General features: G+C 39.8%; 1 protein-coding gene across 1 annotated transcript in view; it reads left to right on the top strand.

Moving 5' to 3' along the window:
- Positions 1-288: 288 nt before the first annotated feature.
- LOC149303071 (ras-specific guanine nucleotide-releasing factor 2-like) overlaps positions 289-16,813 on the top strand; it is a 109,444-nt gene continuing 92,919 nt past the window's right edge. Inside the window, exon 1 of the mRNA XM_089481795.1 lies at positions 289-564. Coding sequence (XP_089337921.1) covers positions 289-564 — 276 coding nt within the window. The remainder of the gene's footprint in view (positions 565-16,813) is intronic.

The raw sequence follows: 16,813 nt of genomic DNA, 5'->3' as shown, positions 1-16,813 counted from the left end.
GCCCCTCCACAGCCCGTCACAGGAACTGCCGCGCAACCTGCGACTGTCACACATGCACTGTGATCCAGCTAAACACGCGTGTCCAAACCCCACTAGGCGCAAACACGCAAAGCTGTGTAACTCAGCACATTACTGTAAGTGCCCCCACGCGCGTTCACTCCGTGCTCGGTACACTCGTGTCACTTTGCCCCCTGCCTTGCAGGAGAGCTGTCCCTGCTTTGCCCCGGCGTGTGCCCCGTGTCCCTGCCCTGCGAGCTGTGCTGGGGGAAGCATGCCCTGAGGGTCACGATGCAGAAGAGCGTGCGCTGCAACGAGGGCCACGCATCCTACCTGTCCCTGCTGGCCCGCAAGGAGGGCACCAAGAGGGGCGTCGTCAGCAAGAAGGGGACCGAGACGAGCAGGTGGCACGAAAAGTGGTTCGCGCTATTTCAGAATGTCCTCTTCTACTTCGAGACGGAGCAGAGCGCCAGAGCCTCGGGCATGTACCTGCTGGAGGGCTGCAGCTGCGAGAGGGTCCCGCCACCCATAGTGGCCAGCGGGGGCAAAGACACCATGGAGAAGCAGGTACAGCCGGGGAGTACGACTGCTGCTGGGGGGCTGCTGACTGCGAGTGATAGGAGTTTCCTCAGGGAGCCCGGTGTCTGTCACTGGATCTAATAGCCTGAGATTCATATATATTTTATCCCCGTGTGTGTATATATGAATGTATATGTATCTATATGCACTATATCGTGTATATATTGTTATATATGTAATAATGCATCAGTGCTGGTTGGTTCAGAATATGCAGTTTTGTTGCAGTTACCTCCTGTGTACATCATTAATGCCATTCTTTACTATTTTCAATATTTTTAACACGTTCTTGGCTTTTTATGGAAATGGGGTGTACCCAGCCGTTCGCTTAGTGCGTTTAGTGCATTGGACAGTAACGTGAAAGTTTAAACTATCGCACACTGATTAGAATAAAACATTGCTGGTCTTTTTATTGAATAACTTTTGCTGCTGTAGCTTTTCGATTTCCTCCGAGGATTTACCCCAAACCGTGTAAAGCAGCCGACGACTTAAAGGGACTCTCACTTTAATGCATGTGACAGCTGAGCGGTCGCTTTAAAGTTACTTGGCTTCTGTTAAATGTTTAGTCTTCACATAAACATAATAAACTGCAGAAACCTTTTGTCGTTAGTCCACCGGTATAGTCTGTACTTCTGAGTTATTATTTATTATATAAACATATCCATCTATAACAAAAACACTCCTGGTATTTAATAGCACTTTAACAATCTAACAGAAAGCTGCTTTATTCACCTATGTCATCTCCATTCATGGTCACTTAAGGCTCAGCTTTGTAGGGACCCCACAGCTACTAGTCTCAGCTTTGTAGGGACCCCACAGTTACTAGGCTCAGCTTTGTAGGGACCCCACAGCTACTAGTCTCAGCTTTGTAGGGACCCCACAGTTACTAGGCTCAGCTTTGTAGGGACCCCATAGCTACTAGGCTCAGCTTTGTAGGGACCCTACAGTTACTAGGCTCAGCTTTGTAGGGACCCCACAGTTACTAGGCTCAGCTTTGTAGGGACCCCACAGCTACTAGTCTCAGCTTTGTAGGGACCCCACAATTACTAGTCTCAGCTTTGTAGGGACCCCACAGCAACTGAGTTCAGATTTCTTGTCATCCCTGTTACAACCTCGCTTGACCTTCTTGTGATCCAGCAGCCCTGGACCCCCTGATAGCAAATAAGACCAGGGAAAAGCCATTTCAGTAACCCATCCATTCACAGTATGACCTCTCCCACTGGTGAAGCATCCATGAGAGGGGTGTTGGTTTTGTACACATTCATATTTCTTTATACACTACGCTTGTGTCTCTGCTCCAGTAGTGCAATGACTGTAATATTGGTGGTTTCAGGTCACAGGGAGTCTATGGATATATCAAACAGTCTCTTTTGCTTCCATATGTGTCATTGTGGTTACCAGTTATACCAAGCTCTGACCATCATGTTTATTCTTAATCTAGATATAGCATACGCAGTTCTTAATACACCGACCTGCCCGTCTATTAGAATGCCTAAATGAGAGCATGTCCAGACAGACCTACTGCTTGTTAGGATAAAGTGCACCATGGACACAGAGGGCAAATGAGGTCATGGGAACTGGACTCTAAACTTCCTTTTTGTCATGTTTTTTTTTTACTTTTTATTTTAGGCTCTGAACTAATTTTCAAGGTTCTTTGAATTCTGTCATATATGAAATGCCTGCTGCACGCATCCATTTTCCTCACAGACCTTCATAATGTCGAAAGCCCTCAAAAGCCCACCATTCTTGCCAGGAACTTTGTATAAAGTACTATAGGGCTAGATGGCAGCTGACGGGCAGGGATCTCATCTTCTGATGTGTCTGAATGTGTTAATGTATATTTGTTATATATGTGTTAACTGCCCCAATAAAATTGTACAGCACTGCGTACAATGTTGGTGCTTAATAAAAAACAAGATAATAGTATTAATAATAATAATAATAATAGCTACTTAGTTGTGTTCACTTTCGTGCTCTGAATGGGAAGAATATTTTCATCCCTTAGTTTTCCTGTAGATTTATTTCTGAAAACACAGTATAGGAATATGTGTTATAATCTATATATACATATATATATATATATATATATATATATATATATATATATAATCTTCTGTCCTTTCTTTTTAACCACTGTGAGTTCAATTGCATTGTGAACTAAAATAACATTCCAAGCCTAAGTTTCTATAAATATTTAAAAATCACGGGACCCTTCTCTAACAAAAAGAAAGATAAATGCTATTTTATGGCATTTCAGGAATTTAAAGAGCACTACAGTTGCTTCACTAAGTAAAGAAAATTATATTTTAATAAGTTACGCTCATCCAAGTCTTGTGATTTTCCTCTTCTAAAGCCAAACACTTCTCCTAAACATCGAGGTGTTCAGGGAAAAAGAAGAAACGCATTCATCTAGTTTTGTTGCATCGCAGCATAATGGAGAGATAAACTGTCTGGGAGGGTTATTCAATAATGTGAGTTTTAGAGCATTTCTGGTGAGAATTTAATCTCACAGCATTAACCATGCATGCCGTAGGGCCGACTCGGGGCCTTCTTAATAAATTATCGTGGTGACATGGATTTTATAATTTAAAAGCAACAATTTCCTAATGAGTAAACCTTTGATTTTCACCGCCTCCCCACAGGTTTATTTTTTTTTGCCACCTTAATCTTTTTTTTTAGATTTTATTAAAAGAAAGTGTCAGGAGCTGGGCTGGATCTGCCAGTGGATATCCGAGGTCCTCACCCCCCCCCCCCCCGAGATACCTAATTTTAACAGTTACCTTTGTGGAAGCTGAAATCGGCAGCCCATGGCAGAGCCAGCATTATCTGACACATTTCTTGTCCTGTTTTATCGCTTCTCTTTACGTCTTCTTTCCCATCACAAAGGCTACTCTACCAATCAACAACAATCAGCAAATTAGCACAATGGAGAAGAGATCGTGCAGATCAGGACAGTAGGCGATTAAAATACATATTTGCGTGGTATATACCCATTTTGTGTTTTTAAAATATATTTTGCTTATTTAAGTCCGTAGGCACCATTACATAGGTTTATTTGGTGTACAGAAACACAAAATATAGAATCCTGAAAAAGCACAGATTTGCTTTAAATTCTCCGGACTTGCCAGAAGCACGCCACTGCGTACGGATGCCGTTAACATTCCGGTCTGAATGCAGAACCGTTAGCTTAAGAGTTCAGTGAGTAGATGTGGATCAAGAGAAATCTAATTCAAACCAGGGTTTGTCTGTCTGCAAACTAAACAAGAGGCTTTTCTAAGTCAACCGCCCTTGCTTTACTGAAAGACGGCACCAGTGATGCGAACACAGTTTGTTTCATTGGTGTTGGAAAGACTATGGCCCTTTATATGTGAAGTGTTTGACATTTCAACAAATCCACTTTCATCTGAGTAGGCAGTGTCCTGGATTCTAGGAAGCATGTACCGGTAATTAAGGGGACTGTGACTTTAAGGTGGAAGTCTCATGGGAAAAAAATATAATTTTTTTTCTTAGCGCATTAAATGCGTTGCTGTATACAGTAATGTTGTTTAGCATTAATAAAAACATGTTTTTGTTCCAATGAGTTGCCCTTATCTACTGATCTGTAGGTCACTCTTATTTAATCATGTGTTTTTTGGTGCTCAGACACAAACAACACAGAGCGGATTCATTTCAGCAATATTAACCCGATCCATGCTGTCATGAAAAAAGTGGCCCAAAAATCTATTGTGACGGTATAGGACGAACTCTTCCAGCGAACGCTTCCATTCTGAATGAACACGAGTCTGTATTCACGTAAAGTGGGGTCAGAGACTGATCAGCAGACTCAGTGAAGTTAGAAAAAGTACATCAGACATTTATGGCACAGCCGGCCACCCTCCCTGCAAATAAAAATCAATATAATTTCAGAAAAAATACCATACACCCTCATATTTTGTTTCTTTTTAGAAATGGGCCGATGCCAGCCTTTTGGTTTTCTCTTGCACCCTCTATGTGCTCCTGTGCGCAGTAAAATTAGCGTATCATGTAGTGTCCCCTGTAGATTTAAAAAAATATACAAAAACCTATGTGTGTGGCATATTTCTGTGATTTGGAGATGCAGCTGAATACATTTTGGTGTGTTCCTCTGTATTATGTGCAAACAATCCTAAGAAACATGGGAAGTTTGGTGAAAAAAGTTTGGAAAAAGGAACTGGCATGTCCTATTTTGTGCCCCGTAACTTCCAAAACCTATGCATGTTGGGTTTCTTCAAATTCAAGACACTCACATTAATATATTTTGTGGTATTTTGGTTAACTGAACTGGTTTGGCGACCACTTTCATAGTCAAATATTAGAAAATACATTTCAAACATTTTCATTATTTTAATGCATTATTTGTATTAACTGTAGGACTCTAGTAATGAAAGACATTTGTGGGTATTTCATTTGTGAGTCAAAGAAGGGGGTTCAAAGAAAGGATATAATTGCATTAAAGGGGCGCTTCTGCCGCCATATACACTTTAATTCACATGATAGCTGCATGGTCCCTTTATAATTTAGTAGGGTCCCTTTTGCGGATGCATGGAGAATTCTGCAGAATCCCCCATATACATTTGCCCCTTTTTTCGCCCCTTTCAAGGCAATTTCTATACAAGAGATGTGTTTGGCCAAACACCTCTCCATGTATGTGATATACTTACCACCAGTCAGCTCGTGCTCTGGCTTGTGAACGCTGCAAGCGGGGGTCTATGGGTAGGCTTAGAGCATCCCCGTCAGTTTCAACCACAGCTCTTTCAATCAGCCAATCAGTGGCAAGAATAGTCAGACCAGGTAGGTGAACAGTACATTCCTTCATATATAAAATATTTGTTCCAGTGCTAAGTTTTTGATTTTTGGAGTACTTCTTCATGATGGGGCTCCTACAGATCAATTAGGAATTTTAACAGAAGCAATTGAATTAAATATAGGACTTGTTATGGTAAGACAGGCACCACAACTGAAGAGGTTAATATAGTTTTATTACTGGTATGTGTATTTGTGCTTTTTAGAATTGACACAATATCCTCTTTATTCTTGACACGCAGCCAAAGAAAATCTTGTGCAGTGGGAAGAACTGGAAATCTATTTTTGGTTGCACTTTGTGGTCTGTCAGTTAAAGGTACTGTCTGCTCGTAGCTGTTTAGTTACAGAAAACATTCCGTTTTGAGACAACAACGCAAAGTTGTACAGCGCCCGGGGTTCATTCACACAGCCGCAGCTTTTCAGACACGGATACAATGTGTGTTTTTCTTAAGCGGCCTCCTAATTTGCCTACATGTAAATTGATTGATAAAATACCATCTTTTTGTCTTACCTCTTTGGGTCAAAGGTTATAGTGATGTGCATCATTTCTGCTGGAGCTCCTGAGTGTGTCCCATAGAAAGCTTTCAAGAGCTTTGATTAAATGCCTATTAAATGTCCATAAACCATGATTCATGCTTTATCTGCATGCGTTTTAAGCTGGAATGCAACGATTACTTTGTTTGCAAAGACCAAGGCTGAAACATCTGTGAGTGTTTGTCCTGGTCGTACAAAAGGGGACATCCTACACAATTCCATGTCAGAATGTCCATGCACAGGACAAGCCAGCGAGAGCTCTGGCCCACCATTTGGTATGATTAAAGGAAGCAAAACTAAATTACACAAAGCCTGCCAAGCAATCAATAACTATGTCTTGGCAGGTTGGGGGTATAATAAGAAAGTCAGTATTGCTTCTGAAGGTGTCTGTTGACGAGCTCTGAGAGCCAACCACTTATGTGCACTGGTTTAAAAACCAGCCTTTTAGGACACATGGAGAGCCACTAAAATTAATGCTTGGAAAAAGTTCTTGAAGATCGGGTCTATTTCAGAATGTTAATGTAAACTTCATTTTTTAGCATGCAATAAAATACATTGGAGTCCATTAAAAATGGCCTCCAACATGCATTACAAAATAATATAATTTTGGGGTATTAGACTACGCGTTTAGAAGGTTAACATTATATGTATGTGTAAAACTGTTCATCCCGTGCATGCCACCATTGATGTATCTAACTTGTATCTGTGCCCAAGCAAATGATTTAATTTAAAGCAACACTACGTAACAGGTATCCAAAAAAGCAATATAGTAGCAAGTTGGCTGTGTATTTGTAGCTTGTGACTGTCCTATTTACACAAGTAGTAAGGAATTTTACCCATGTGTCCCAGATACAAGAAAACAAGCTAAAAGCTACTAGTTGAATTTGTGGATAATTAACAGTTACTGTAGGTTTACTACATTCCCATTGTCTCTTCGTCAAAGCGATGGATTAGTGTAGTTTGTATGGTTGGATGTTGTAATTCTAAAACAATGTGTGTGTATGTTTTTATATGTATAGGTATATAAATGTCCCAAGAATGGAAGGCACACTCTAATCCTTAAGTTTACTTGCCCCGGTGCTGATCCTCGACCACAATTAGACATCCATAGAAAAATAGGAGCACTCGCAGGACTTCATATTAAAGTGCAAAAATATATATTTAGAAATATTTTTGCACTTTAATATGAAGTCCTCTGAGTGCTCCTATTTTTCTATGGATGTATAGGCATATATATATATATATTTAGAGAGAGAAAGTGTGTTAAAGTTCAGAAATCAACTGAACGCTCAATCGGTTGCTTTTTACAGACACTCTATAGCTGTTTGTTGAAATGATGGTCAGTCTGTTTACATCTGACTGCAGACTGTACGGTCACTAGAAATAAAAATGTAATTTGTGCTCCTACCAATTAGCGGTGGTATATTTGACATTATTGAATTATGGTATTTGTGTTAGAACAGGAAGGTTTTCTCTTTTTGGACTCTTCACGTTACTTCTCAAATTAGTAGGACAGTGGGGAGGGTGAAGCATTACTACGGGTAGACATGCTTTGGGGTTTTTGTGTTTCCACAGTTGCGAGCTGCCAAAACTGTCTCTTTTGTGTCCTGTTTGCATTGTGCTATTTATATATATAACTTTTTTTTCAGTTATGTTAATTTTGATTTTGCTGTTTCTTCATAATTGCTCCTGTGGCTAACCCCATCCTTTGTATAATAAAAACAATATTGTCTTTTATCTATACTGTAACTTAAGCTCGAAGAATATCCTTTGTTTTATTCTTTTTAGTGTGCAATATTTCCTACTTTTTAACATTCTCTTTTCTTTTCCTTTTTCCCTCTTAGATTTTTTTTCTCTTTTGCATGTTAAGATTTCAGAACCTCTCCTTTTCCCATTTCCTGTGCATCTCAAACCTAGAATTTGACAGGAGATGAGAACCATTCAGCCCCGTATATTCTGCCCATTTTTTCCTGATGTAAAGACTCAAACCTTAATCAGTCCTTGCGTGGGTGATGCAGGGCCTGCCAACTTGCCCAACATCAAATACAGGAACAAAATTAACTTGCACTTCATCGGGATAACTGTACTTAATTACAGAAATGGCTCAGGCTACACAGAAATGTTTCGGGCTACACAGAGTCTTTATTAAGCCTTGGTATCCAGACTTGATAAAAGATCTGTGTAGCTAAAACACAGCCATTCTCTGATGGTGTAATTATGGGCAGTTATCACACTATTACAGTGAAATATAATGTCTTTGCGGTATCTAGAATCCAAATTTAGTTGAGTGCCATCCATACAATCATACTAAGCTACATACAAATCACCCATGACCTAGCGTGCTTACAAGGAAAACATAATCTCACTACAAAGCTAATGAGTTTTTGATCACGTCACATTTCTAGACACTCTCAAGAAGAGAGTCTCAGCTATCCGTAAACCTCTTCTTGAGGAATATTTCTCCATCCCACCATCCTTCATGAACAGGCAGAAGGCTTTGCTGGATCGGTCTTTCATAATGCACACGTTGAAAAAAATCTGTTGGTTTATGTTTGCTCTTACGCCTTGAAGATACATTGATACAAAATCCTTTTATTCTTGTATAAGACTCGCTGTCAGGAGAGCTGTTATGAATTTCGCCGCTAGCCTGTACTTTCGTCCGTAAATACAGTGAAATTGCCCCATGATTCAAGCTGCTGCTCGCCACCTTTTACTCTGGATCTGATGATTCTCCACCATAAGTTTGTATAAGTCTGAGATCACAACATAGTTTTTATAGCATTTGTTGGAATTATGACATTAAGTGTATTTTCTAGAATTAGAGAGTATCCTAACTATGCAGCTGCAATGGCTCCATAGTTCCAAGGACTGGTGGTTCTGCACCTTATTTCTGGTACTCTAATCTGAAGTGAGCTTTATTGCCCTGATGAATGAAGATGAATAACCTGGCCGAGCACTTAAAGAAAGTCACTTCTGCTTGTTAATAATTCACAACCAGAGCAGGCATCACTCATGACAAATTGATCGGTTCTTACTCCAACATCCTGACAAGGACCTTTTCCCACAGCACAATTGGTCAACGTGACCAGTGAAACAGTAAAGGAATAATACTGTTTAGTACCCACATGATACACACAGCAGAAGCTGATTAAACATCTTTCTTGGCATCCATCATCTGATCTGCTTGAATCTCAGCCAGCAATCTGTCACGAGTTGAGGATTAGTTCAAACCTTCAGGGATTGGGCTTGCATAGTCCAGTGTTACGGTGAGGACGAGGGAGGGATCAGCAGCACACACACTCCTCAATAAGTAGGACACCGTCTGTAGGGCATATTCACTAAACTAAGCCCTGGAACACAAAACAGCAAATCATTTCCCCATCATGCGAATGCCACTGTTTTTAACTGTCTCCTATTTCCCCCCAAAAACAAAACATAAAATAAACAAGATAAAATACTTTTCATATGATACTGGAGCACAACACATAACATAAGGCTTGGTTTAAATAAGAAAAGAGAATTTGGGAAAAAAACAACTTTGCATTTTATATTTATCTTCTAATATTCAGGGCATTACTTATATTTCATATTGTCACTTAATATTCAAGCCTCCTTTTGCTTACTTTCTTTAAGATCCAGAGTAGGTGTGTTACTTTGTATTGGGGTCATCTTATATAATTATTAGTATTATTCGTAGATTTGTATTTCCTGCCTCCTATTACTAGAATGTTATTTTACTAGGATGCTGCCCTCGATGTAAGAAACAGAAGGGACGTGAAGCCAAGTCCTTTACTTCACTAACCAAGTGGTTAATAACCCTACGTGATCATGTTTATAGTCAATACCACTAGTGATATGATCTCTTGTCAAATGTTATACTAGAATCACGTTTTACATTATATGCTGTGCATTTTATTTACATACTATATATATATATATATATATTGCACAATTTAGAGCGCCACTCCTGACCTAAACAACGGCCATAACAGAAATTCCCACACTCAAGAAACATATAATATTGTAATTTTATAGGCTTGATCGGGAATGTGTTTATTGTATTCTTTGTAATAGTTTCAGTATCAAATCAATGTAAGAAGAGTGCCTTGTATCATTTTCCAAGGTCTCTATCCATAATAGTGGAATCTTGCGTATTAAAATACAGAGCTGAATCCTGTATAGACACACAGGGAAAACATGACATAATGAAGTTCACAAGAATTCTTTCAGGACAGCAACGGGATTAATGTGAAGTTATTTAAAGACTCACAGAAGTTTCTGTCTTCCAATAAGCTCTTTAATACTATTTTCTTACCTTTAAAGCCCATTTAATTGCTGACGCTAAGCTATGTGCAGTATCAAGTAAAGTGGATGCTCATAAAACCGATCACGTAAGCAGTTTCTTCACCATCTATTCTCAGTCTTTATTGAACAACTTGTTATTCTAAAGCTTGGGAATCCACAGAGATATACCGCATCAAACAGCATGGTGTAATCAGGGGCTTGTTACTGCGCTCCTTTATGTCAGTTCAGACTTGATAAAGACCTATGTGGTTCCCACTCCATCTCTGGTTAGTGTAGTGAAAAGGCTTCTGGTTACATATTATGTTCCTGCAGCGGCAACAGTGAACACCGTGTAACATACATGTACACCATGTGCTATGAGCACCTCGTTCCCACTTTTCTCCTACCCAGAGAAAGCATAAACAAACTCAGATACCCATAGATGCAAACCCTGAGACTTCCCAGGTATGTGGACACTGAACTCTCATGTGTAACCTCGCAGAAACGAACCAGTTACTCCCACAATCCACATACTTCATGACAGCAGTTACCAGGTACCAGTCTGTGAAAAGTACATGTTCAACTTTCTATTTGAATAGACTATGCATACAGAAATTTTGAATTAGAATTTCTAAATGGTAGTGCATTACCAATATTTTCATTCGTATTTTTATATATATACATACATATTCTTCTGATAGGTTGTCAAGGCGTAAAATGCGGTTTCTGATTTAATTGCAAAGTGCTTGGTAATCTCTTTGTTTTGATATCTGGTGTCTTTATGTATTTTTTTAAAATATTTTATGACGGTGCGTTATAAAACAATAAATAATAACCTTAGAAAATGTATCACATGAAAAGTGTAATACAACTCCCCTAATGTATTATTATTATTATTATTATCTTTTATTTATATAGCGCCAACAATTTCAATGTACTGTTTAATTTAAGAGAAAAGATCATTATTAGACTTTCATTCAGATTCAGATTCATACAAGTTGAAATTTTAACTAAATTTGCCTATTCTTTATGAATGTCTGAAAAGGAGGAGGGACCCCAAGGAAGCAAAAGAAAACAAAGCAGAGACGTCCAAATTTTCATTTGCATTTCATAGGTTGGTTTTTTTCACTCTCTCTCACTTCCTGTCATGCTCCTTCTCAATGTCTCCCCAACTTCTCTGCCAACCGCTTCCGTGTCCATGTTTTTTTATTTCCGCAGCTCCGCTTCTTGTCTTGCCCATTCTTGTTCTTCTGTCTTCTTTCTTGGTCTGCTTCTCTTTGCTTTCTGCTCTGTTAACCTGGTGTCCCGGAGCGCTTCCAGAAAAGGGCAGGGCCTCCGTACACACCCTCTTCCCCAATTGGAGGAATGGGGGAGAGGCTGTCTCAGTGGGGAGTACCGTGGCTCCACCCTTTCACTGAAGCACTCCAAGAGGCCAGAATAATGCAGATGGATCTGTGGAGAAAGAGATGTGGGTCATAAAATAAAGAGAGAATACAGAAGAACCGAAGAACAAGAAGAGGCAAGACAGGAAACGGAGCTGTGGAAAAAGAGGAGGGGCCATAAAATCGAGGGACAACAAATTTTCGAATGGTTCCACAAAAAAACCCCTCTAAATTTCATCCGAACCGAAAGTGCAGGAAACAAAAATTGTTGTCCTTAGTTTTGTTTTTGATCTAGTCCTTTTTGGACAACGTGCACAAATCTCATAATTACTGTTATGTTTAATTCATTGTGTATTGTCTGCCTTAAATCGGGCCTGACAGACTAAAGAATACTTAAATTTGTAGGCTTTATAAATACTTTTTATGGGGTTTTGTGATCTATTGGTGCCTAGCTATGAAACTAAATAAGGTAAGGAAAACAGTTTTTTTTTTAGAAACCCATTTCCTGCTGTTTCTATACCTATTATTATGACTTCCAGGGCTGTACAGCAATGGTAAACAGTCATACCCATACTGAGATCGTAGTAAAGAGGCAGGGAAGGAAAGGGGAAGGATTTACATCCTAAAGAGGGCTACTTGTGTGGTTTGCTACTCTATAAGTAGAATAAGAAGCTTATTAGGGGTTCATTTGCATGCCTGGCCACAGCATGAGAGGGGCTAGTCCCACATAAGGTATATATGTTTTTAGGTATGTTCATTGGATCCCCATCTTGAAATAGGAAAAAAGATACCTGTACTTGTCCTGTATTTAAAAAAAAACCCAAGACCCTGGTTATAGTGAAATATGTATTGTTGTACTACCCCTTTTAAAATGTTCACTTACAGGCCCTTAAAAAATAGTCGGCACACATGAAATGTCGGCACACATGAAAGTTCTCTTGCAGGTGCCAGTTTCCTAAAAGTCCTACGATCTGATCTTACATTAAAAATATCATCTAAAAGTGTATTCTGCGAATTGTCTCAGAACATTTTTCTAGTTTTAAAGACATTTTTTCCTAACACACTAGAATGTTTTGTACTTTATGAAAGTCTTTGCTAATTGTTTAATAACTGACAAAGCAGTGCCTATGCGCTGAGCATACTGAGATCCCAACAGGTAATAGGACTGAAATGTCTGAAACTGCTGGACCATTTTAAAAATTGATAGGAGACCTACGTGTCATTTAGCTGGTGGTGTAATGCAGTTCAGGGAGCCAATAACGGTATCATGTGTAAATTTGCAAGAGGTGGTCTCAGGTGATTTTATGTTTGGGACACTCGCACATACCTCCCAACATTCGTGAAAAACAAAAGGTCTATATGGTAACCCTGCTGTAAACCGGCGGTTCTGCTAAGATTTGAATCAAGTCATATTCAGATCTCAAACCAGATTCCAATTCATATTAACATTTTCATTAATTTTCAAATAGTACAGTATGATTTTGTGGGTTGAATTAGTATCATCCAATATTTGTTTAAACAGTTTTATTGTCGGATTGGAGTCAAGATTTTATTCCAAATCTTTTTTTCAGATTTGAACTGGGATGTGATTATATTTATTAGATTGCACTGAAGCGCACTTTATCAACATTTAAATTATATTGAGATGTGGTTTGAACTGAGATTTTTAGGGCTCTGTTCAATCTGCTATGTCGGTGATATCTGCCATTATTGGCTTATTTGCATTTATTTTGACATTTGAATAGTTTCATAAGACGAAATATGGTCGTGTTAGTCTCGGGTCCAGCAGCCAGTAACAATACATCTTATGGATGGGATGTGAAGCAATATTTTTTGCATTCCTGCCATTCTAAGTTGATGACGTGTTGGCTAAATGTTCCAGTGAATGTTCACCCACCAGACAGACAGGACAATGGGAGACACAGAGCAGTATTCTATATTATATGACGGGACCCACACTGGCTGCATTGTGCTTTTGTCCACAAATCACCAAAGTGCCAGCATATTGATTTGCAGTAGATACAACGTGTAACTCAAAGACTTATTATTCAGCTTTTTTTGTCTCTTGGGAAATAAGGCAATTTTCTAAAACAACAATCAGGCACCTTGATGAAGCATATAAAATGTGTTTGGAAGCAGAAACTCCGACGTTTCCCTGGAGCGCAGGAATAATTTGGTACAAAGGCTCTGACCTCCCCCCAGCACATAATAAAGTAAAATGCACAGGACAGAGTAGAGGCGTACAAATGGCTGCTATGGGGTAATGTGCTTGCTCAGAAGCGTAACATTGGTTTTAAACTTCTAAATATTTCTACTTAAAAAAAACAACCCTTATTTGGATTTGTCTAGAAATAAGTCTGCGCTCCTGGTTATGGAATCACATGTAGTATTTATTAATTCACTTGTAAAAAAAAAAAGTGTAATTTAATACATTTTAAATTACTGGGTACTCTCATCACTATTCTCTTGGTTGTACTATTTTATTTATTATTTACAAATTCACAAAATTACCATTATTATAATTATTATTAATAACATTATTATTATTATTATTTACTGTTTTGTATAGCACCATCAAATTCCATAGCGCTGTACAATAAGTAGACAGGACATAACAAGTATAGCAAATGTTGTGCCAATATTCAAAAAGGGGACAAAAAGTGACCCGGGGAATTATAGGCCTGTTAGTTTAACTTCTGTTGTGTGTAAACTGTTTGAGGGTTTCCTAAGAGATGCTATTTTGGAGTATCTCAATGAAAATAAGTGTATGACTCCATATCAGCATGGGTTTACAAGGGATCGGTCCTGTCAAACTAACCTGATCAGCTTTTATGAGGAGGTGAGCTCAAGACTCGATCGGGGTGAATCGCTGGATGTCGTATATCTTTTTCCAAAGCATTTGATACGGTGCCACATAAAAGGCTGGTACATAAAATGAGAATGCTTGGGCTGGGGGAGAATGTGTGTATGTGGGTAAGTAACTGGCTCAGTGATAGGAAACAGAGGGTGGTTACTAATGGTACATACTCTGAGTGGGTGACTGTTGCTAGTGGGGTACCACAGGGATCAGTTTTGGGTCCTATTCTTTTTAATATATTTATTAATGACCTCGTAGAGGGATTGTATAGTAAAGTATCAATCTTTGCAGACGATACTAAGCTCTGTAACGTGGTTAACACAATAGAGGACAGTGCACGATTACAAATGGATCTGAATAGGTTGGAGGCTTGGGCTGGGATGTGGCAGATGAGGTTCAATACAGATAAATGTAAGGTTATGCACATGGGGAAGAAAAATCCAGGCTGGGAATATGTATTAAATGGGAAAACACTGGGGACGACTGACATGGAAAAGGACTTAGGAGTTTTAGTTAACAGTAAATTTACCTGTAGCAACCAGTGTCAGGCAGCTGCTGCTAAGGCAAATAAAATCATGGGGTGCATCAAAAGGGGCATAGATGCCCACGACAAGGAAATAATTATACCACTGTACAAGTCACTAGTGAGACCACACATGGAATACTGTGTACAGTACTGGGCACCAGTGTACAAGAAAGATATAGTGGAGCTGGAGAGGGTTCAAAGACGGGCAACCAGAGTAATAAGGGGAATGGGAGGACTACAGTACCCAGAAAGATTATCAGAATTAGGGTTATTTAGTTTGGAAAAAAGATGGCTTGGGGGGGACTTAATAACTATGTATAAATATATAAGGGGGCAGTACAGAGATCACTCCCAGGACCTATTTATACCCAGCACTGTATCTATAACAAGGGGACATCCTCTAAGGCTGGAGGAAAGAAGGTTTCTACACCAGCACAGACGGGGGTTCTTTACAGTAAGAGCGGTGAGATTATGGAACTCTCTGCCAGAGGAAGTGGTAATGGTAAACTCAATAAAAGAGTTCAAAAGGAGCCTGGACGTGTTTCTTGAAAGCAATAATATTACAAATTATGGATATTAGATTAATAGGGACAGAACGTTGATCCGGGGATTTATTCTGATTGCCATATTTGGAGTCGGGAAGGAATTTTCCCCCTGGTATGGGGCAATTGGCATCTGCTTCATAAGGGTTTTTTTGCCTTCCTCTGGATCAACACAGTAGGGACACAATATGTATATAGGTTGAAATTGATGGACTTTGGTCGTTTTTCAACCTTATGAACTATGTTACTAAGTAGTATATAACATAACAATTACAGAAACAACAGATATGCCTTATATCCCAATATGTACCACCCTGCCCCCAGATATGCCTAATACCCCTCTATATGCCACTCTGCCCCCCCCCAGACTTACCAATGCATCCCCAGACTTGCCCCCATACTTCAAACTCCCTGGTGTCTAGTGGGGGCAGCCGGTAGATGTCTGTTTGACGCGCACAGACAAACTTCCGTTGCTACCCAGCAATTCAGCCAGGGCTTCTATGACTGAGTACCGAAAGGTCATGTAACTCCTGCGCTCCGTAGTAGAAGCCCCAGGAGCAGGGGTTGTCTGTGCGCATCACGCAGACGTTCACTGGGTGCCAGAGAGGACGATCCAGGTCTCCTGCAGTGCTGCGGGGGGATCCTCCTCTCTGACAGCCGGTGAACATCTGCTTGATGCGTGTAGACAACCTCTGCAGCTGCTTGTCGGTACTTCCGCTGGGGCTTCTACTACGGTACACCGGAAGGTCATGTCCTAGAAGCCCTGGTAGAGGTGCCTGCAGCAGTGGAGGTTGTCTGCGTGCATCGTGCAGATGTCCACCCGCTGCCAGAGAAGAAGATCCCCTGCAGCACTGTGGGGAATCTGGATCTTAGTCTTGTAGCCAGACCTCTAATTGAGGTTATTATAAGACGATCTCGAATATAAGACTTTGTTTTGTATTCAAGCAAATACGGTAATACTTTCTACATAGAGAGAACATAAATTTCATAGCAGATAAGAACCATTCAGCACATAAAGTCGGATCATTTTACTGATCTACTACTCAAACACTAACCAGTACTCAAAATAGGTGTGTAAATTCTCTCACTGTATTAGTCTCTACCACTTTTGATGGGAGGCTGTTCCATTTGTCTACCATCCTCTCACTAAGCTTCCTTACGCTACACCTAGTGACGAGTCTTGTAGGCTGGTGGTCTACTGTCTATTCCTCTGTCTATTCCTCCCTTGATCACTGACTCTCATGAGTTTGATTACAATCTTTCATTACATCAGATCAGCTGCTGGAGCTGGACA

Source organism: Sceloporus occidentalis, unplaced genomic scaffold (assembly GCF_023333645.1).
Source record: "Sceloporus occidentalis isolate IW3139 unplaced genomic scaffold, rSceOcc1.0.p SCAF_16, whole genome shotgun sequence".
Taxonomy (NCBI): Eukaryota; Metazoa; Chordata; class Lepidosauria; order Squamata; family Phrynosomatidae; genus Sceloporus; species Sceloporus occidentalis.
This window is presented reverse-complemented; position numbering and strand designations above follow the sequence as displayed.